Consider the following 22,832-nt stretch of genomic DNA (forward strand, 5'->3'; position numbering starts at 1 on the left):
TCTTGCCCGTAAGCGTGGACTTACAGTCCGTAATCGCCTGCATCAGAGCGGCAAAATTACTCTGCTCCAGCAAGGCCGAGTCCCTCTCGCCGTCCTCCGTCTGTGACGCCATGTTGGAAGTAGGAGCAGCAGCAGACGAGGCCGGAATTCCGCCGGGGGTTTTGGCACGTTTCGCGGTGTTGCGGGAGGACGAAGATTTATTTCCTCTACGCATTCAAAGCTCCTTGGACCTGAAAAATACTTATAAGCAGAAATTATTACTCCATCCTTCATATTTATCCTGCAGAGAATGGCAAACAAAAATGATATTCCTGTACATTTTCAGTGACATTCTTTCAAAACCGATTCAAACAAAACCCTCTGTAACCCTTATTTTCCCCGTTCCTACAAAAATACAACAGCTGCAACGCGTCGGCGGATCGCCGCGGTAAATTCGAACATATTCACGTTACTACATACAAACATTCATATACAAATGTGGAGGAGATATTCATAGAATTCTGCCTTCATTTTCAGCAATAGAAGAAAATACAATGGGGAAAATATGAGAACAGCTCGAGAGCCTTGCATAGACCAGCTATACAACGTTCTCCTCTGAGGGTCACCAAAACATGTACCACACCTCCATCCACACTCATCATTACATCTAAGGTATTTTTATTCTGAGGTCTCGTACCTCCAGCCAGAGTACCTTCCAAAGGAGTACACCTTACTGTACCCTCTGACCACCTATGTCATTCTTTAAGGGGTCTCATGTCCGGAGCCCCAAACCCAGACCTCATGTGCGGTGCAGCTGTCTGACTGGTGCACTGCATGGGCGGCACATCCCATGCCGATTCAAAACGCTTTTTTTGGTGACCTCTGCGTCCAGAGTACCATGCGCTTTATTTTCAGAGCGGTTATGACTTGCGCCTTTATAATCATAACCGACCCCCGGACTTACCGATTATTGTACACGGCCTCACCGGGGCATTAGAATACCACTCCTCACATTTATGCTAATACAATCGCGCACAGGAATTCCGGTTATTTCACACGGCCCGACCTGTCTCGCGATATAAAGCCTCCTAAATGTGTTCATCAGACAACTTACAACGCACCATGAAATCCTCCACTTTTCAAAACAATTTTATGGCTTCTTTCTACCTGCATCTAGATGTTACAACAACAATGGTGATGCCCCCCCCCCCTTTCGCTCTCACATACCCAAAACTGTATTTACAGTATAAAACTTCACAGAAACCTTTAAACCGCCAAAATATTTTTCATTGTCCCTTCAGGACACAAATCTCATTGCTCATCTTTCAGAAGACTCCAAAACTCCTCCCACCAACTTCCTGTCGTATATACATGCTGAAAAAGACCTTCCTGTTGTATGCTCAGCTCTTAAACCCCAAAACCTGGTTTATTTACATAATGACAGGAAGAGGAAGGGGAGGGGGAAGCCTAGTTTCATTGCCTTGTCTCAACACATTAAAAAAATCCATGGACTACATATATATCCCCTGGAAGTATTATACAGTAGTTAACAAAGCCAGAACTGAATCTCCTCCGCCCTCTTCCCTTTAAAACAAAATACTTTTGGTTCAGGAAAGGGAAAAGGGTTGATCCCCCTGACCCTACGATCTTCAAAAACAATGAATTGCCCCCAGGGAAACTCCCAAACATTCAAACACAAAAACGCACATTGCTGTGCACAAAAAAACGCAGTCAAAGCCAGTCCCACAATCCATCAAAATTCAGTGCATGCAAAGCAGAGTCTTTCACCCAAAAACGAAATTCTACACAAAAGCCTCCATTCTTACACTGCAAAGTCAGCTGGTAGGTTAGTCAGATCCTGTATATAAATTAGCCCTATTCAAAAGATGGTGCTTAAACTGCATCTCAAAATGGCCGACAACAAGCCAAGCAACAATGGCGCCATTTACACTTGCAAAAAAAAAACAATTTAACTGCGCCTCCAAATCACCTTTTTTTACCACAGGACAGACAGTACTACACACAGACACACACACACAAGGGAAAACAAAAATGTTGTCCACCAGATTCCAACACAGAAAAGACCGCGCTACTCAATTCGCACTAAACATCAAAAATGAACATTTTAAAACATTTTCTAAAAACAACAAACCAACCTTCACGAATTTTAGGCTCCTTCAAATCGGACCTTTTGCCAACTAAAACAGCACATTTCAAAAAAATGTTAGTTCCATGCGCAACATTAAAACAAAAACACTCTTTTCTCAAAGCTCATGTACAAACTGCGGCATCACCCTTTATAACAAGCCATTTAAGAAATATACACAGTGAGGTCACATCATTTAAAACCTTCCAACATAAAAAGCCTGTATGCTATTGTTTACAGAGGGTTCCCAACTTTGCAAAATGATGAGACAGCCATGCTGGTTGCCCATTCCTTGGTCCCATGCAAAGGTAAAAAATCACAATCTATTCAGTTTCTTATGCATCATAAAATGTTATATCTAACTTTAGGCAGCCGGTTTAATAAACTGAGAACTTCAGTTCTCAGATGGTGAACAGAGGTGAAGTTTTTTCTCTGAAAACAGCCGAGATCTGTGTAAAACTGGGTGGACTGCCTGTAATCTCGTGAGATATTGTGAGATTATGGTGCAGCCGAATCCAAACAGTGAAACTAACGTTTAAAATAACATGTAACTAATGTTTTCAGACATGTGATAACATATATATATATATCTATATATATATATATATATATAGATATATATATATATATATAAAATTACATATATATATATATATAAATACTGTATGTATATGTGTGTATGTGTGTGTATATATATATATATATATATATATATATATATATATATATATATATATGTGTGTGTGTGTGTGTGTGTGTGTATGTATGTATATATATATATATATATATATATATATATATATATATATACACATATATATATACACATATATATATACCGTATTTATCAGCCTATTGTGCGCACCCGCGTATAGCGCGCACCCCTACTCTGGACGTGAAATTCCTGAATTTTATTTATTTTTTATTACTTACAGTTTTGGTGTCTTGCCTTGTCCGGTCCGGCGTCCGTCTGCGACCTTCGTGGTGTCCTCCCCGCTGCTCCTGCGCTGTCTCTGAGCCGATCCCTGCTTCCCGCGCTGTGTTTGAACGCCGCCGCCGCCGACATATACCGAGCGCAGTACACTCGGGCACGCTCGGCTAGTCTCGCATAACCTAGAAGGGAGCCGAGCCTGGCCGACTGTACCCGAGTATACTGCGCTCGGTATATGTCTGCGGCAGCGTTCAAACACAGCGCGGGAAGCAGGGATCGGCGGCAAAGTTCAAACACAGTGCGTGAAGCAAGTATCGGCGTATATCGCGCACCCACAATTTTGCCCTGATTTTAGGGGAAAAAAAGTGCGCGTATACGCCGACAAATACGGTATATATGTGTGTGTGTGTGTGTGTATGTATGTATGTATGTATGTATATATATATATATATATATATATATATATATATATACACACACACACACACGTGTTATATAGATACTGTATGTGTGTGTATATATATATATATATATATATATATATATATACATACATATACACACACACGTATATTGTTGTTAATATTCATTTTTAACCCACTGGTGTTGAAATTAGGAAGAAATAAGCCTTCTTCCTCTTATCACACCAGCTTCTCTCCCATATTCTCCACCTCTGAGCTGGTGAATCTGGAAGGGAGATATTTCAGGTGAAGAGCTGTGAAATCTTCATATCACGGTTTATTAAACTGGCCGTTTGTGACAAAACATCCATGTGCTGTGATGTGAAGTGAAGAATCTGTTCTCTGCTCCTTATCACAGTTTATTAAACCGGCAATGCTCTGTGATAAGCAGTGATCAGCCGTGATCATCATGATCTCCACTTATCACGGTTTATTAAACGTACACCTTGTTCTGAAAGTTGCAAAGTCAAGAAACACAGAATCAGAACACTGTCCACCCCTCCCCCAAGCCACATTGCCCACCAAACAAATCACCCCTCCCCCGAGCCTCATGGCCAGAGAAGCCATCTTGCATAATGGAACATGCCCGGCTACACAAAAGGTGGCTTTTTCAAGCAGTTTCACTGTAAACCATGGGCACATAACTTCAATCTGTTCAATCATACAGCATTCAGGCATACACACGATCAAAATCACACATACATATACACATCCAATCGATTTCACAAGCGCACACAATCACACACACACATCCAATCGATTTCACAAACGCACAACATCACCCACGGTCACACACACACATCCAATCGATTTCACAAACGCACACAATCACACACGGTCACACTTCAAGCATTATTTCAAAAAGACGACAAATTTGTTCTTTTGTAGAGCAGAGCCCCCCCACGCATCGGAACATAAAACTACTCTTCCCCATCTGAGCCGATGCCCAAAGGGGGCCCAATCCACTCCTATAATTGGCCCGCCAGCTGTGATGGCAAAATTGGCTGTACGCAGAGCATACCGCCATTTTGTCCTGTGCTATAAAGCACATACTCCGTCTTAATGAAATAACCCATCTTTAAACTAAATAGATTCACTCACCATCCATTCCCTGCCATACATTCAAGTCAAGAGACCATCACGCCAGCTGTTCTCATCCATCGCTCCCAGTCATCACTGACCTAGGAGCAGCCTGCTGTTTATTTATAGGGTCAACATCAGTAACAAATGGTGTGGCTTCACAAAACAGCCAATCAGACATGTTGTATACTTTTAGAAGAACCAATCACAGACATGTGATTCAAACAATGCTAGTAGTGGTGTGTGCAAACGGCTGGGGGCAGTGACCATGCTCTGTGAGAGACAAAGGAATCGGACAGCATGGTCACTGCACAAAGCCGTGTGCAAACCAAACCAAAGCCAATGTTGCAAACCATACTAAATCATGGATCAGATAACCATTATTTTCGTATCGTTATGCTACAGTTTCCATGTACGCAGATCTGTCCACTCGGAGTCATTTAATGCAGTCGACAAGAAGTGACCAGTCCCTTGCTGAGGCATAAATGAACGTCCCTAAAAGGAGCTCGCAAATCTGCTGTGTCCATGAAAAGGTGTTTGCGCCAGTGGCCTTCCACCAATGTCTGTATGTGTGAATACGCTCACTTGAGCGCATTACAGCAAAATCGACACTGGGGGGACATCTGACAACATACATTTATAGAAATTTCCACAACAAAGGGTAACTCCACTTTCGCAAAAATTGCAAATAAAGAAAAAATAATATAGCGTATGCAAATGCAACACAAGTCATTGTAATTGAATGTTATTGAAAATGTACCTTTCCATTTCAATCTATTGTCAGGCTATTGTCAGACCAGCTGCTATATACACGACACCAAATGCCTGCCAAGTTTCTGTTGTACCAGCTGATGCCACCCGATATTTGGTCCGTGTGTACAGCCATTAACCACTTTTGGATATATACTGTGGCAGGGCGGCCCGGCTGCACGAACTGACGTGTCTGTACGTCGGTCCGTTCATGAGATACAGTGGGTGCCCGCCAGGGGTGGACTGGGACAAAAATTTGGCCCTGGACTTCATCCAGACCGGCCCACTTAATTTTTGCAAACACGCACAAAAACAGTAAACTATACGCAGTTGTCGGCAGTAAAAATAGCGGCGTTTTACTGCCGACGCTATGGGCGGCTCAGTGTGAAAGGGGTCTAATAAATCAGTTACAATGACCAGCGACAGTGCATTTACCCCCCCCCCCCTGCCTTGCTGCATATTTAAAAAATCACAGACACATACACTGACCCTCCTCCTGAAACAAACACTCCCCCCCCTCCTTACACAAACACTGTCCCCCCCCTCCTTACACAAACACTGTCTCCCCCCCTCCTTACACAAACACTGTCTCCCCCCCTCCTTACACAAACACTGTCTCCCCCCCTCCTTACACAAACACTGTCCCCCCCTCCTTACACAAACACTGTCCCCCCTCCTTACACAAACACTGTCCCCCCCCTCCTTACACAAACACTGCCCCCCCCTCCTTACACAAACACTGTCCCCCCTCATGACACAAACACTGTCCCCCCTCATTACACAAACACTGTCCCCCCCTCATTACACAAACACTGTCCCCCCCCTCATTACACAAACACTGTCCCCCCCCTCATTACACAAACACTGTCCCCCCCCTCATTACACAAACACTGCCCCCCCCCTCATTACACAAACACTGTCCCCCCCTCATTACACAAACACTGTCCCCCCCTCATTACACAAACACTGTCCCCCCCTCCTTACACAAACACTGTCCCCCCCTCCTTACACAAACACTGTCCCCCCCTCCTTACACAAACACTGTCCCCCCCTCCTTACACAAACACTGTCCCCCCCCCCTCCTTACACAAACACTGTCCCCCCCCTCCTTACACAAACACTGTCCCCCCCCCTCCTTACACAAACACTGTCCCCCCCTCCTTACACAAACACTGTCCCCCCCTCCTTACACAAACACTGTCCCCCCCTCCTTACACAAACACTGTCCCCCCTCATTACACAAACACTGTCCCCCATCTCATTACACAAACACTGTCCCCCCTCATTACACAAACACTGTCCCCCCCTCATTACACAAACACTGTCCCCCCCTCATTACACAAACACTGTCCCCCCCTCATTACACAAACACTGTCCCCCCTCATTACACAAACACTGTCCCCCCCTCCTTACACAAACACTGACACCCCTTCATTACACAAACACTGTCCCCCCTCCTTCCACAGTCCCCTCCTTTCTGGTATCCTTTACAGCCATCTTCTTTCTTTGCAACCAACACAGCTCCCTTTATGTCAGTGCCCCCTCCCTTACCTTACACAGCAGGGAGAAGACACTCAGAGGATGCGAAGCGTCCAAGCAGAAGGCGGGAGCTGTTCAACTTTCAATGTTACAGACAGACGATTGGTTGCTAGGACTGCCCCTAGCAACCAATCACAGGCTTTTTAACTTGAAAAGTTGGACAGCTCCGCCTTCTGCTCGGACAGTCTGTCTTCTATTGTTTGTATGGATGAAAGCGGCTGTGGGGGGGAAGGAGGAGGAGTTACACGGGAGAGAAGAGGTCTGAGAGGACACACAGGCAGGATGTTCAACAGGTTCACTGTTGTCACCCTGCACATGCACGCCACCCAGCAGCGATACTCTGCAGCCTGCACTGGAACCGTGCACATGCAGTTGTTGCAACGAGTGCGGCCACCACCTTCCTCCCCACTGCCTGTATACATTCTGACTGTCAGAGTGTATACAGGCAGTGTTTGCAAATGTACTGGAGGAAAGGGGCCCCGCACATTGGTATCGGGCTTGCTGCTGCAGTGAGAGTGGAGCTGTCACATCTAAGCACTGATGATGGGGGTGCCCCCGCATATTGACCCCGCCCATCCCCGACATCGTTTTGACAGCTCCACTCTCACTGCGGCCGCACGCCCCCACTTGCCCACCAATCATCACTGGATGTTTACAGTCAGGGCGGACTCCGGGCTTTTTGGGGACCCATTCGGAGCTTTAGCCACCCCCTCCCAACGCCCCTGAGTGACAACTGGCCCACTGAGCCATCGGCCCACCGGGAAACTCCCGGTAGTCCCGATGGCCAGTCCAACCCTGGTGCCCACGGATCGCGGTACAGAGAGGCAGAATGGGGACTTGCTTATGTAAACAAGGCGGATCCCCATTCTGGTGGGACACCATGGAGATCTGCTGTTCCTAGTGATCAGGAACAGCGATCTCTGTGTTATCCCAGTAAGCCCATCCCCCACACAGAAGACACCCAGGGAACACCGTTAACCCCTTTTCGCCCCCTAGTGTTAATCCCTTACCTGCCAGTGTCATTTATACATTGACCAGTGCATTTTTTTAGCACTGATCACTGTAATAATGTCACTGGTCCCCAAAAAGTGTCAATGTGGGTCCGATTTTTCTGCCGCAATGTCGCAGTCCCGTTAAAAATCGCAGATCACCGCCATTACCAGTAAAAACAATTAAGAAATCTAAAAAGTCCATAAATATTTACGCCCAAAGATACGTATTTCAATGCCTGTGACGTGAACGTAACTTACGCACAGCCCTATTCGCGTACGACTTACGTATGGAGATACGCCGTCGTAAGTCTTTGTGAATCTGGGCCTATAACTTTTGTGCAAACCAATGCTTATTGCAAATTTTTTTTTTTATTTACCAAAAATATGTAGAATACTGTGACGGTATCGGTATGATATCCCCGTCAACGTTCCCTTCTTCCCATAACGAAAATCACCCCAATATTCCACGAGGAGGGATATCCCTGGAATCGCCCAGAAAGCCACACATGAGACCAGCTTACTGCTTGAACAACACAGACTTTAATGTTATAACACACAGCTTATATGTCATTTCCAAAACTGTTACAATGACAAATCTCCGCCCCCCTCACACTGGGGCTTCCATACAGATTATAGGTAGACACGACGGGGCCGATGCTGAAACACATTTTCTTTAGACAATGACATCAATGACGCTGAGCACTAGCTGTACTGAATACATCAACCAGACCGCTCGACCCCGCATATAGAGACATAATTACCACAATGAAGCAATCAGAATAATTAACACAAGCCACTTAAACCCAGCTCTCCTTCACACAACACAATAGATCAATTAACCTTTAGAAATAGTGAGGGGACATTAGCACATCAATAACCTGGCTAGCAGGGAGCAGTAAACTGAGACATATAGGCAAATGTATCACAATGGCCCCCCTTTTGCTCCCTGCTCCGGCAAACCCGGTTGGACCTTCCCTGGTCCAGTAGGGTTGACGGGTTCAGAGCTATTAGTCAGAGGTTAACTCCGTTTGGCATGACTGACCTCCCTTGGCAACTGCTTCAGACTCAGGTATGTCACCGGGTCGTCAGATCACACGCCGGTCAGTCCCCAAGTCTTTGTGCGATCTGCAAAATCACCAGAAGTCAGTGTGAAGACAGCGAATGGGTCTGTGCGCCGCCGTCTAGGTGTCCCGCTATGGGAGGGGGCAGGTTATGGCTCTGAAGTGACAATCCCAGGAGATTCATAAAAAGAAAAAGTTATATTTGTTGAAATGCTGTAGCACTGGTGCTCAGAGTCCGGGGGGGGGGGAGGGGAATCAGAGCCCCATAAGGTCAGCCACCCCCTGCTCCCTCCGCAGCCGCCGGTTCTCCTCTTGGAGCTTCTCCAGCTCCATCTCCAGTTCATGCTGCTGTGACCTCAGGTGGTTGTTCTCCTCCTCCCTGCGGCTTATGCACTCCTCCAGCTCTATGTACTCACGGATCAGCTCCTGCTTGCTCATGTCCTGCAGGCTCTCCACGTGGTCCTTCATCATCAGGAACTGGGTGGTGGTGTAAGGGGCCACCGGTGGGCCCTTGGCGAACATCTCGGCACGCATCTGGGACGCCCGCTGCGACTCCCTCTCCTCCAGTCGCTTCTTCTCCTCCCAGGTCAGCTTGTTATACGGCTTCCAGGACCTCTTCTTCTTGAAGGGTGGCCGGCGGTGCCTCTTTCTGCCCAGCTCCCTCCAGGGCCCCTCCGGCTCAGGGCTGTATCGCCCATGACCAGCTGACAATGGTGTTCCCTGTTGTCCGTAATAACAGATTGTACCATGAGGGCTTCGTAAGGGGTGCCCAATGGTTCTTCCTGACCCAGCTCCTTTGGATCCCAAGCCGAGTCTACACAATGGGCTGCTGCTGGTGGGCGGTACCCAGGTTGAGACCAATTTGACCTGGTGTTGTCATTCATGGGGCAATTCTGCTTGAAGTGACCCAGCTGTTTGCACCGGAAGCAGCGTTGTTCGTTGCCCTCCTGGCAATGATAGCGAGGGCTAGATGTCACCGGTCTGTTAGGAGGTTGGTATCTAGCGGTTGGTGGGTGTGAGGGCACCGTTTGTGGTGGAGGTTGTTCCTGTGGTGTGACCTGGTTCGTCTTGCGAGTATCTGCATATTCATCCGCCAACTTCGCGGCCTCTGGTAGAGTCATGGGCCTGCGATCTCTCACCCAATCCTTGACGTCCGTCTGGATGTGATTGTAAAATTGCTCCAGGAGCATTAGTTGCAAAATGTCCTCTGCGGTGGTGGCCTGGCTGCTGTTAGCCCAGTTAGAGGCCGACCGGGACAATTGGCATGCCCATTCCGCATAAGAGTCTTTCGTGGTTTTGCGTGAGTCCCTGAACTTCTGTCGGTGGGACTCTGGGGTTACTGCATAACGAGCCAGGAGCACTTCTTTAACCCGGGCGTAGCTATGGATATCCTGATCTGGCACGGTCCGGAAAGCATCAGAAGCTTTGCCTGACAGTTTGCCTGACAATATTGAAACCCAGTCTCCTCTAGCTATTCGGTGCAGGTTACATTGTCGCTCAAAATCCGCCAGGAAGTTATCAATCTCACAGTCCTTTTCATCAAAAGCTTTAAAAGCGCTAAACGGAATCTTCCTTGCGTCTGCTGTGCTGTACTCACTGTTCGCAGAAGGTGCGGCTGCTTGTTGGACTGCTGCCAGTTTTAACTGTAGCTCTGCGTCCCTTATTTGTTTATCCTTCTGTAGTTCTGCGTCCCTTATTTCTTTAGCCTCCTGTAGCTCTGCGTCTCTTATTTGTTTAGCCTCCTGTAGCTCTGCGTCTCTTATTTCTTTAGCCTTCTGTAGCTCTGCGTTTACTAACATGTCCATCACTTTCAGTACCACATCTGGCGTTGGGTTCGGGCCGAACCACGCTAGCTTCTCTCTCATTAGCTTGTTGGCTGGCGATTCCTCCTCCTGAATCACTGGTGTCTCCATCTCTTGTACTGCTGGCGTTGCTGCAATCCCGTCCTCCTGGTCTAGCTCCATTGATTCTGCTATGATGACCCGCTTGGTTTTGTTGCTAGCAATCCTTCCACGAACTTCCAGTAGTTCTTCCAGTGTCTGCTTGGAATCCGGGTGTGAAGGGGAATAGAAGGGAAAAATCCCACTGCTACCAACCAATTGTGACGGTATCGGTATGATATCCCCGTCAACGTTCCCTTCTTCCCATAACGAAAATCACCCCAATATTCCACGAGGAGGGATATCCCTGGAATCGCCCAGAAAGCCACACATGAGACCAGCTTACTGCTTGAACAACACAGACTTTAATGTTATAACACACAGCTTATATGTCATTTCCAAAACTGTTACAATGACAAATCTCCGCCCCCCTCACACTGGGGCTTCCATACAGATTATAGGTAGACACGACGGGGCCGATGCTGAAACACATTTTCTTTAGACAATGACATCAATGACGCTGAGCACTAGCTGTACTGAATACATCAACCAGACCGCTCGACCCCGCATATAGAGACATAATTACCACAATGAAGCAATCAGAATAATTAACACAAGCCACTTAAACCCAGCTCTCCTTCACACAACACAATAGATCAATTAACCTTTAGAAATAGTGAGGGGACATTAGCACATCAATAACCTGGCTAGCAGGGAGCAGTAAACTGAGACATATAGGCAAATGTATCACAAATACATATTGACCTAAACTGATGAATACGTTTTTATTTATTATTTATATATATTTTTGAGGGATATGTATTATAGCAGAAAGTAAAAAATTATTTTTTTTTTTTTTTCAAAATTGCAGAGGTGATCAAATACCACCAAAGGAAAGCTATTTTTGTGTGAAAAATTGGACATTCATTTTGTTTGAGTACAATGCTGCACGACTGCGCAATTTTCAGTTAAAGCGACGCAGTGCCGTATCGCACAAAATGGCCTGATCATTAAGGGGGCAAATCCTTCTGGGGCTAAAGTGGTTAAGTAAATCTCCCCCAGTATGTCTGCTTTGGGTATATTCTGATGTGTTAAACCGCATATGGAATTTGTCTTACTATATGAACACTTACAATCTGGCCATTTTAAAATGAATTATTGTATACGTGCTGTAATATAGTTTTATAGCCTATTGTGTCTGATGACACATGCACATTTATCATTGTTAGTTCTTTTTTCATATTAGATTTAATAGATTTGCTGCTTGGTCTGCTTACATGTAAATATTTGTGTACCACACACGATTCATTAATCAGAGAAATGCCTGCAATCGAATTCTGTTGAAATGCTTTGAAAAAAGTACAAGCACAATACAGCCTGTGTCATTCAAGAGACCGCAATGGAAATTATGTATGTAGATGACAAAGACAAATTGGCAGAAATCTGAAATATGTCTAGAAAGCCATGAGATGAAAAATGGTTTAAATTGCCAGACAGGAATAAACTAATGTACAGGCTACAGCACTTGGCAATTGTTTGGCAAGCATCCAGATATCTTTTTGTTTTTAATTTTTAAGATCAAATTATGTTTCAGTACAAGCATACTTGAAAATGTGGTCTAGAGCCTTTGAGGTAACTCCATATTCAGTCTGACTACAATTCAAAATGTGAAAGGTTTTTTATTTAAATGTATTATTTATTTTTATGTGTGATTATATATATATATATATATATACACACAGTGCCTTGCGAAATTTCAGGCTTCAAACATAAAGATACAAAACAGTAATTTTTTTTGAAGAATCAACAACAAGTGGGACACAATCATGAAGTGGAACGAAATTTATTGGATATTTCAAACTTTTTTTAACAAATAAAAAACTGAAAAATTGGGCGTGCAAAATTGTTCAGCCCCTTTACTTTCAGTGCAGCGAACTCTCTCCAGAAGTTCAGTGAGGATCTCTGAATGATCCAATGTTGACCTAAATGACGAATGATGATAAATGCACCTGCACTGTGATAGTTTCAGAGGTCCGTTTAAAGCGCAGAGAGCATCATGAAGAACAAGGAACACACCAGGCAGGTCCGAGATACTGTTGTGGAGAAGTTTAAACCCGGATTTGGATAAAAAAAGATTTCCCAAGCTTTAAACATCCCAAGGAGCACTGTGCAAGCGATAATATTGAAATGGAAGGAGTATCAGACCACTGCAAAACTACGAAGACCTGGCCATCCCTCTAAACTTTCAGCTCATACAAAGAGAAGACTGATCAGAGATGCAGCCAAGAGGCCCATGATCACTCTGGATGAACTGCAGAGATCTACAGCTGAGGTGGGAGACTCTGTCCATAGGACAACAATCAGTCGTATACTGCACAAATCTGGCCTTTATGGAAGAGTGGCAAGAAGAAAGCCATTTCTTAAAGATATCCATAAAAAGTGTCATTTAAAGTTTGCCACAAGCCACCTGGGAGACACACCAAACATGTGGAAGAAGGTGCTCTGGTCAGATGAAACAAAAATCAAACATTTTGGCAACAATGCAAAACGTTATGTTTGGCGTAAAAGCAACACAGCTCATCACCCTGAACACACCATCCCAACTGTCAAACATAGCAGTGGCAGCATCATGGTTTGGGCCTGCTTTTCTTCAGCAGGGACAGGGAAGATGGTTAAAATTGATGGGAAGATGGATGGAGCCAAATACAGGACCATTCTGGAAGAAAACCTGATGGAGTCTGCAAAAGACCTGAGCCTGGGACAGAGATTTGTCTTCCAACAAGACAATGATCCAAAACATAAAGCAAAATCTACAATGGAATGGTTCACAAATAAACATATCCAGGTGTTAGAATGGCCAAGTCAAAGTCCAGACCTGAATCCAATCGAGAATCTGTGGAAAGAACTGAAAACTGCTGTTCACAAACGCTCCCCATCCAACCTCACTGAGCTCGAGCTGTTTTGCAAGGAGGAATGGGCAAAAATTTCAGTCTCTCGATGTGCAAAACTGATAGAGACATACCCCAAGCGACTTACAGCTGTAATCGCAGCAAAATGTGGCGCTACAAAGTATTAACTTAGGGGGGCTGAATAATTTTGCACGCCCAATTTTTCAGTTTTTTATTTGTTAAAAAAGTTTGAAATATCCAATAAATTTCGTTCCACTTCATGATTGTGTTCCACTTGTTGATTCTTCCAAAAAAATTACAGTTTTATATCTTTGTTTGAAGCCTGAAATGTGGCAAAAGGTCGCAAAGTTCAAGGGGGCCGAATACTTTCGCAAGGCACTGTATATGTGTGTGTGTATGTGTGTGTGTATATATATATATATGTGTATATGTATGTATGTATATATATATATATATATATATATATATATATATATATATATTATATACACTGCTCCAAAAAATTAGAGGAACACTTTTTTGAATCAGAACTGCTGGGATATTGATCTGGTCAGTTGAGTAGCAGAGGGGGAGGGGTGTATACAGAGGGGGTTGTTAATCAGTTTCAGCTGCTTTGCTGTTAATTGAAATTAACAACAGGTGCACTAGATGGGCAAAAATGAGACGACCTCCAAAACAGGAATGGTTTTTCAGGTGGAGGTGTCTGACGTTTTTTTTCCCCTACTCGTCTTTTCTGCATTTGGCTAGGGTCAGTGTCACTACTGGTAGCACAAGGTGATACTTGGACCCTATAAAGGTTGCACAGGATGGCACATCAATACGTGTCATTGCCATAAGGTTTGCCGTGTCTCCCAGCATCTAAAGAGCATGGAGGAGATTCTAGGAGAGCTGAGCAGAGCCGTAGAAGGTCCGTAACCCATCAGCAGGACCGGTATCTGCTTCTTTGTGCAAGGAGAAACAGGATGAGCACTGCCAGAGCCTTACAAAATGACCTCCAGCAGGCCACTGGTGTGAATGTCTCTGACCAAACAATCAGAAACAGACTGCATGGGGGTGCCCTGAGGGCCCGATGTCCTCTAGTGTGCTCTGTGCTCACTGCCGGACACTGTGGAGCTTGATTGTCATTTTCCATTGAACACCAGAATTGGCAGGTCTGCCACTGGTGCACCATGCTTTTCACAGATGAGAGCAGGTTCACCCTGAGCATATGTGACGGATGTGAAAGGGTCTGGAGATGCAGCGGAGAACTTTATGCTGCCTGTAACATCATTCAGCATGACCGGTTTGGTGGTGGGTCAGTGATGGTCTGGGGAGGCATATCCATGGAGGGACGCACAGACCACTACAGGCTACACAATGGCACCCTGACTGCCATTAGGTATCGGGATGAAATCCTTGGACCCATTGTCAGACCCTACGCTGGTGCAGTGGGTCCTGGGTTCCTCCTGGTGCACGACAATACCCGGCCTCATGTGGCCGAGCATGCAGCCAGTTTCTGGAGGATGAAGAAGTAGATACGGCGCATGCGCACCGACGTTCGGCTTCTTTCGGCAAAAAAAAATATAAAAAAATTCAATAAAACAATCTCCTATTTTGTAAACGCTATAAATTTTGTGCAAATCAATCGATAAACGTTTATTGCGATTTTTTTTTTACCAAAAATAGAAAGAAGAATACGTATCGGCCTAAACTGAGAAAAAAAATGTTTTTTTATATCTTTTTTGGGGATAATTATTATAGCAAAAAGTAAAAAATATTGTGTTTTTTTTCAAAATTGTCGCTCTATTTTTGTTTATAACGCAAAAAATAAAAACCGCAGAGGTGATCAAATACCACCAAAAGAAAGCTCTATTTGTGGGAAAAAAAGGACACCAATTTTGTTTGGGAGCCACATTGCACGACCACGCAATTGTCAGTTAAAGCGACGCAGTGCCGAATCGCAAAACCTGGCCAGGTCCTTTACCTGCATAAACATCTCGATCTTAAGTGGTTAAAGAAGGCAGTTCTAGGTGAATATTTATTATTAGTGTTGGTATTAGTTGATTCTTAAAAAAAAAGGAATTACTACTTTGCATGGCACACAACTATAAATTTTCCAGCTGGCTGAAAACTATGCACTGCTGGTGAGGCAGATATCTATTTCTCAACAGCAGGGGCGGATTGACCATTCGGTCATTCGGGCAGTGACCGAGGGCCCCATGCCACTAGGGGGCCCCATCAGGGTTGCCAGCCTTAGAAAAATCAGGGACAGATTGTAAAAATCTGTGTATTTTTACATCTGTACCTGAAATGTATGACACCGACATCATTTTGAAGTGAGATTTCGGAGGCAATAGCTGCTCCACCCCTTCACTACCTCCTCAGCCAATGGGAACCTGGTGTACACGCCCCCCTTCCCCCGTGCGGCTTCTTTGAATACAGAGCAGGAGATTGCCGACAGCTGGAGGAGAGGGAGGGGGACGCAGCATGGAGTGTGGGATGGACTTCAGGCTAAAACAAGGTAAGTTAAATGTCGTTTTATCAGTGCTTTCTCTGGTGAGGGGGGGTTGAGTTTACTCTAGCAGAGCTGTCTCTGAGGCTGTTAGATCGTTTTTCTGTGTGTGAGAAGTGCACTTCTCCTGGAGGAAGCATGTTCTGAACTTCTGCCCCAATCTCTGCTACATCTCAGTCCCTACAGATTACCTGCCCACCAAAACACAGGCTAAGCCTCCTCTCCTGTATTACCACTGAACGTGTCTGTATACTGCTGTTGAACTACAAGTCCCAGCATGCCAGGAGATGGGGGCAGCAGCAGTGTGTTCAATTATATTGATTTATAGATGAAAAGTGTGTATACTGTGTGTGTATGTATATGCTTAGTGTGTCTGTGTGTATACTGTGTGTGTGTCTGTATACTGTGTGTGTCTGCCTGTATACTGGGTCTGTATACTGTGTATGTCTGTATACTGTGTGTGCGTGTGTGTGTGTCCGTGTCTGTATATTGTGTCTGTATACTGTGTCCGTGTTTGTATATTGTGTCTGTATACTGTGTCCGTGTTTGTATATTGTTTCTGTATACTGCGTGTGTCTGTGTCTGTATACTGTGTGTGTCTGTGTCTGTATACTGTGTGTGTCCGTGTTTGTATATTGTGTCTGTATACTGTGTTTGTATATTGTGTCTGTATACTGTGTCCGTGTTTGTATATTGTGTCTGTATACTGTGTGTGTCCGTGTTTGTATACTGTGTCCGTGTCTGTATATTGTGTCTGTATACTGTGTGTCCGTGTTTGTATATTGTGTCTGTATACTGTGTGTGTGTGTGTCCGTGTCCGTGTCTGTATACTGTGTGTGTCCATGTCTGTATACTGTGTGTCCATGTTTGTATATTGTGTCTGTATACTGTGTGTGTCCGTGTTTGTATACTGTGTCCGTGTCTGTATATTGTGTCTGTATACTGTGTGTCCATGTTTGTATATTGTGTCTGTATACTGTGTGTGTGTGTGTGTCCTTGTCTGTATACTGTGTGTGTCCGTGTCCGTGTCTGTATACTGTGTGTGTCCATGTCTGTATACTGTGTGTCCATGTTTGTATATTGTGTCTGTATACTGTGTGTGTGTGTGTGTCCTTGTCTGTATACTGTGTGTGTCCGTGTCTGTATACTGTGTGTGTCCGTGTCTGTATACTGTGTCTGTATACTGTGTGTGTCTGTATACTGTGTCTGTTTGTGTTTGTATACTGTGTCTGTATACTGTGTGTGTGTGTCCATATATTGTGTCTGTATACTGTGTGTGTCCGTATACTGTGTGTGTCTGTATACTGTGTCTGTCCGTGTTTGTATACTGTGTGTGTCTGTGTCTGTATACTGTGTCTGTCCGTGTTTGTATATTGTGTCTGTATACGTCCGTGTTTGTATATTGTGTCTGTATACTGTGTGTGTCCGTGTTTGTATATTGTGTCTGTATACTGTGTGTGTCCGTGTCTGTATACTGTGTGTGTCTGTATACTGTGTGTGTCTGTATACTGTGTCTGTCCGTGTTTGTATACTGTGTCTGTATACTGTGTGTGTGTGTCCATATATTGTGTCTGTATACTGTGTCTGTCCGTGTTTGTATATTGTGTCTGTATACTGTGTGTGTGTGTCCGTGTTTGTATATTGTGTCTGTATACTGTATGTGTGTGTCCGTGTTTGTATATTGTGTCTGTATACTGTGTGTGTGTGTCCGTGTTTGTATATTGTGTCTGTATACTGTGTGTGTGTGTCCGTGTTTGTATATTGTGTCTGTATACTGTGTGTGTCCGTGTTTGTATATTGTGTCTGTATACTGTGTGTGTCCGTGTTTGTATATTGTCTGTATACTGGGTTTGTATACTGTGTGTTTGTCTGTGTGTATACTGTGTCTGCATACTGTGTCCGTGTATTGTATCTGTATACTGTCTCTGTATCATGACATCATGACATCATGGCACCCATCAAGCATGGCCTTTAATCACATGCCTAAATGCCAACCACAGCAGTTCACTATTCAGCTGGCTAAAAGCCGCTTGGTTGTTATGCCGGAGGAGCGGGAGGGGACATCCCCCCCCCTCCCGCTGCCTCTCGCCGCTCTGACCGGGCCTCCCGTCCCACCGGGAGACCCGATCCTCCATCCGCCACCTTCTGTGTCCAGTTGGAGACTGACACTAAGCCGTAAACGGCTTTGATTCAGTCTCCGCATTGAAAACACGGAAGCGACATCATGACGTCACTTCCGGGTTTCTCAGCTGCCAATGGCGCCGGATTTAAAAAAGTACACAGTATTCAGAATCGCCGTTTTCGGCAATCTGAATACTTTGAAGTGTAAAGGAGGGATTGGGGGTCTTTTAGACCCCCGATCCCTCCATAAGGAGTACCTGTCACCACCTATTACTGTCACAAGGGATGTTTACATTCCTTGTGACAGCAATAAAAGTGATCAAAATGTAAAAAAAAAAAACACAATTTAATATTATAAAAATAAATAAAATAAATAAGAAAAAAAAAATTAATTAAAGCGCCCCCCTCCCCACGAGCTTGCGCAACAAAGAAAACACATACGGAAAACGCGCCCGCATATAAAAACGGTGTTCAAATCACACGTGTGAGGTATCGCCGCGATCATCAGAGCGAGAGCAATAATTCTAGCACTAGACCTCCTCTGTAACTCTAACCTGGTAACCGTAAAAAAAGTTTAAAGCGTCGCCTATGGAGATTTTTAGGTACCGTAGTTTGTCGCCATTCCACGAGTGCGTGCAATTATAAAGCGTGACATGCTTGGTATCTATTTACTCGGCGTAACATTATCTTTCACATTATGCAAAAAAATTGGGCTAACTTTACTTTTTCATTTTTTTTTATTCTTCCCAAAATGTTGCGTTTAAAACACCGCCGCACAAATACCGTGTGACATAAAATATTGCAACAATCGCCATTTTATTCTCTAGATTCTCTGCTAAAAAAATATATATAGGGCTAGATTCAGAGAAATTTGCCTATCTTTAGGCGGGCGTAGCATATCCCATATACGCTACTCCGCCGTAACTTTGACAGGCAAGTCCCGTATTCAGAAATTTTTTGCTCCCGAAGTTACGGCAGCGTAGCATATATGGGCTGGCGTAAGCCCGCCTAATTCAAAATAGGCTGGTAGGGGGCGTGTTGTATGCTAATTACTAGTGACCCCACGTATTTGACGCTTTTAACGAACGACGCATGCGCCGTCCGTGAAAGTATCCCAGTGCGCATGCTCGAAATCACGCCGCAAATAGTCAATGCTTTCGACGTGAACATAACTTACGCCCAGCCACATTCACGGACGACTTACGCAAACGACATAAACAACAGAAAATTTTACGCTGTCCCGACGTCCATACTTAACATTGCCTGCGCCTCATATAGCAGGGGTAACTTTACGCCTGTCCGACACCTTACGCAAACGACGTATATAGATACGCCGGGCGTAACTATGTTTGTGAATCGGCGTATCTAGCTCATTACCATATTCGACGTGTAAATCTACGGAAGCGCCACCTAGCGGCCAGCGTAAATATGCAACTAAGATACGACGGCGTAAGAGACTTACGTCGGTCGTATCTTTAGCCAAGTTTCGGCGTATCTTGCTTTCTGAATACAGAAAAAAGATACGCCGGCGCATCCTAGAACTTACGCGGCGTATCAATAGATACGCCAACGTAAATTCTTTCTGAATCTACCCCATAATGTTAGGGGGTTCTAAGTAATTTTCTAGCCAAAAATAGGATTTTAACTTGTATACACCAAATGTCATAAATAGGCTTAGGCATGAAAGGGTTAAGTTACTAGACGATTAATCTATTATGAAAATTGTAATCGATTAATTTCATAATCGATTAGTTGTCGATTAATCGATTAGTTGTTTCGGCCCTACTCTTAGGCCCCATACACACGATAGAATTTATCCGCGAATACGGTCCAGCGGACCGTTTCCGCGGATAAATCCTCTCGAGGATTTCGGCGGATTTTCATGCGATGGAGTGTACACACCATCGCATTGAAATCCGCGCCGAAATCCTCTGGCGATGACGTGTCGCGCCGTCGTCGCGATTATGACGTGGCGACGTGCGCGACGCTGTCATATAAGGAATTCCACGCATGCGTCTAATCATTGCGACGCATGCGGGGGATCCCTTCGGACGGATGGATCCGGTGAGTCTGTACAGACCAGCGGATCCATCCGTTGGGATGGACTCCAGCAGATGGATATGTTCTGCATGTCAGCGAATATTCGATCTGCTGGAATCCATCCCAGGGGAGATATATCCGCGGAAACAGATCCGCTGGCGTGTACACACCATAGGATCTATCCGCTGAAACCCATTTGCTGGGATTTATCTGCGGATGGATTCTATGGTGTGTACGGGGCCTTAGTTGTGTGTGACGGCAAGGAAAGGGCTATTGGTGCAGGGGGGGGGGGGCAGGATTATGACAGAGGATATTGCAGGTCTATCAGTGTAGGATGTTCAGCTGCTTCCTCTGCTCAGACTGCCTCCTCCTCCCCTTATTTAAGTTCTCGCGTTCCTCTAGCACAGACTGCCATCATCTCTCTATTCCTGCCTCTCAAACTGTTCCATAGTCACTGAGCAGGGCGGAAGCTGGAGGATACGGAACAGCTTAGTAGAAGGAAAGTCGAGGAAACAGAGGATTCTGAGCCAGCCGTGATGTGGCCCCCAATGCACAGGCAGCGCAGGTTACTTACAGACTCCCTTGAAAGCAGCATACTATTCTTTTCCGTTAAGCATTTATCAGAGAAATTGTATTTTATACATAGCTAGAGTGTATCCTCAATTTGTAGTGTTTCACAGGACAAACATTAACATAAGAATGTTAATTATGGCAATGCCTTGCATAACTGGAATAAACATAGGCTTGCTTCATAATCTCTGATTTTTCCATTTCACCCAGCAGGAGGCAGAGGAGTCTGAAGATAATGTAGATGGAGTGGAAACCGCAAATGAAAAGGCTATTAGGAAAAGAAAACTTCCAGAGCATGTTACAAAGCCTGTACTGAAAGCTGAACAGCCACAGCCTAAAAAGGTATTTTCATATATTTTAATGGGTTGCTGATAAACCAGGTATTACTCTGGGTACCTGCTGGTATAGGATAAACCAGGTATTACTCTGGGTACCTGCTGGTATAGGATAAACCAGGTATTACTCTGGGTACCTGCTGGTATAGGATAAACCAGATATTACTCTGTGTACCTGCTGGTATAGGCTAAACCGGGTATTACTCTGGGTACCTGCTGGTATAGGATAAACCAGGTATTGCTCTGGGTACTTGCTTGGCTACACACAGGATTGCGGCATCTGTGTATAGACCCCCTCCGCTCTCTGGTCTCTCCCCCTGGCTGACTTTGTTGCGACGGATCAGACACCGTCATACCCATTGACAGAACTACCCCTCTGTCTGTCGGTGCTGAGGTGGTTACCTCCTCTCCAATGCTTGGCCATTTGGCAACCTGTTTTTTGCAGCCTATTCAAGCCTAGGGTGTGCCAGAGGAATCTCGGTCGGGGCCTTTACGCCCATCCTTTACCACCAGCTTGTGTTATAGCCCAACCTTTTGACTTCTACACACAACGAGCACCTACCACATGCCCAGGAGGCTGGTTAGGTATAAAGCGTTGTACACTCCCTACCCTACTATCAGTGGCTGGATCGACGTATTTTTCGAGATTCGATTGATCCACTCCTATATTCCTGATGAAGCGTCGTGTACGCAAAACATGTCGAGAGTAAAAGCAAGATCTACTATTACGCATATTGGATTCAGCTTCAAACACTAAGAGTTTTTCACATATCTTTCTGATGCTATGCGTTCTTATGCAATGAATGTATTTGCATAAGTATAAGCCCTTTTCTTACTTTGTGTTAAATGGACTGAAATCATATGCTGTCATTGTCTTATGAAATTGTGTATACAAGTTTCTATCTATGCGTTTTTTATAAATAAATATTTATAGATCTTTTACATTAACTACCTGTACCGCCAAAAGTCCAATTTATTAGTCCATTAATTTTCCATTGTCACTTGCTGGTATATGATAAACCAGGTATTACTCTGGGTACCTTCTGGTATAGGATAAACCAGGTATTACTCTGGGTACCTGCTGTTATAGGATAAACCAGGTATTACTCTGGGTACATGCTGGTATAGGATAAACCAGGTATTACTCTGGGTACCTGCTGTTATAGGATAAACCAGGTATTACTCTGGGTACCTGCTGTTATAGGATAAACCAGGTATTACTCTGGGTACCTGCTGGTATAGGATAAACCAGGTATTACTCTGGGTACCTGCTGTTATAGGATAAACCAGGTATTACTCTGGGTACCTGCTGGTATAGGATTCAATATGGTTGATACATCTCAGAGCAAATTATTATAAACTCGTTGTGATCTTTTTTAAGGATCACAGCGTACTATTTCATCACATGCCAACAATTCTAATTAAGCCTTGACATGCAAACAGGTTACTGACTCATGCCTCTTGTTTTTCATCTGGTGATAGTAGTAATGTATCACACTAGTTCACTGCAAACAAATGACATAAGCAATAGCCTGGTGTTCTGGGAA

The 22,832-nt window shown here is 44.6% G+C and overlaps 1 protein-coding gene across 3 annotated transcripts in view; it reads left to right on the forward strand.

Moving 5' to 3' along the window:
* The window catches only part of UBXN8 (UBX domain protein 8), a 78,040-nt gene that overhangs the window by 24,797 nt on the left and 30,411 nt on the right, over nucleotides 1–22,832 (forward strand). For 2 of the 3 annotated variants that reach the window (XM_040325342.1, XM_040325340.1), the window contains exon 5: nucleotides 21,161–21,292. In XM_040325342.1, the coding sequence (XP_040181276.1) occupies nucleotides 21,161–21,292 (132 nt within the window). The remainder of the gene's footprint in view (nucleotides 1–21,160; nucleotides 21,293–22,832) is intronic. The other variant, XM_040325341.1, reaches the window with a different exon arrangement.

The sequence above is a fragment of the Rana temporaria genome, chromosome 1 (assembly GCF_905171775.1).
Source record: "Rana temporaria chromosome 1, aRanTem1.1, whole genome shotgun sequence".
Taxonomy (NCBI): domain Eukaryota; kingdom Metazoa; phylum Chordata; class Amphibia; order Anura; family Ranidae; genus Rana; species Rana temporaria.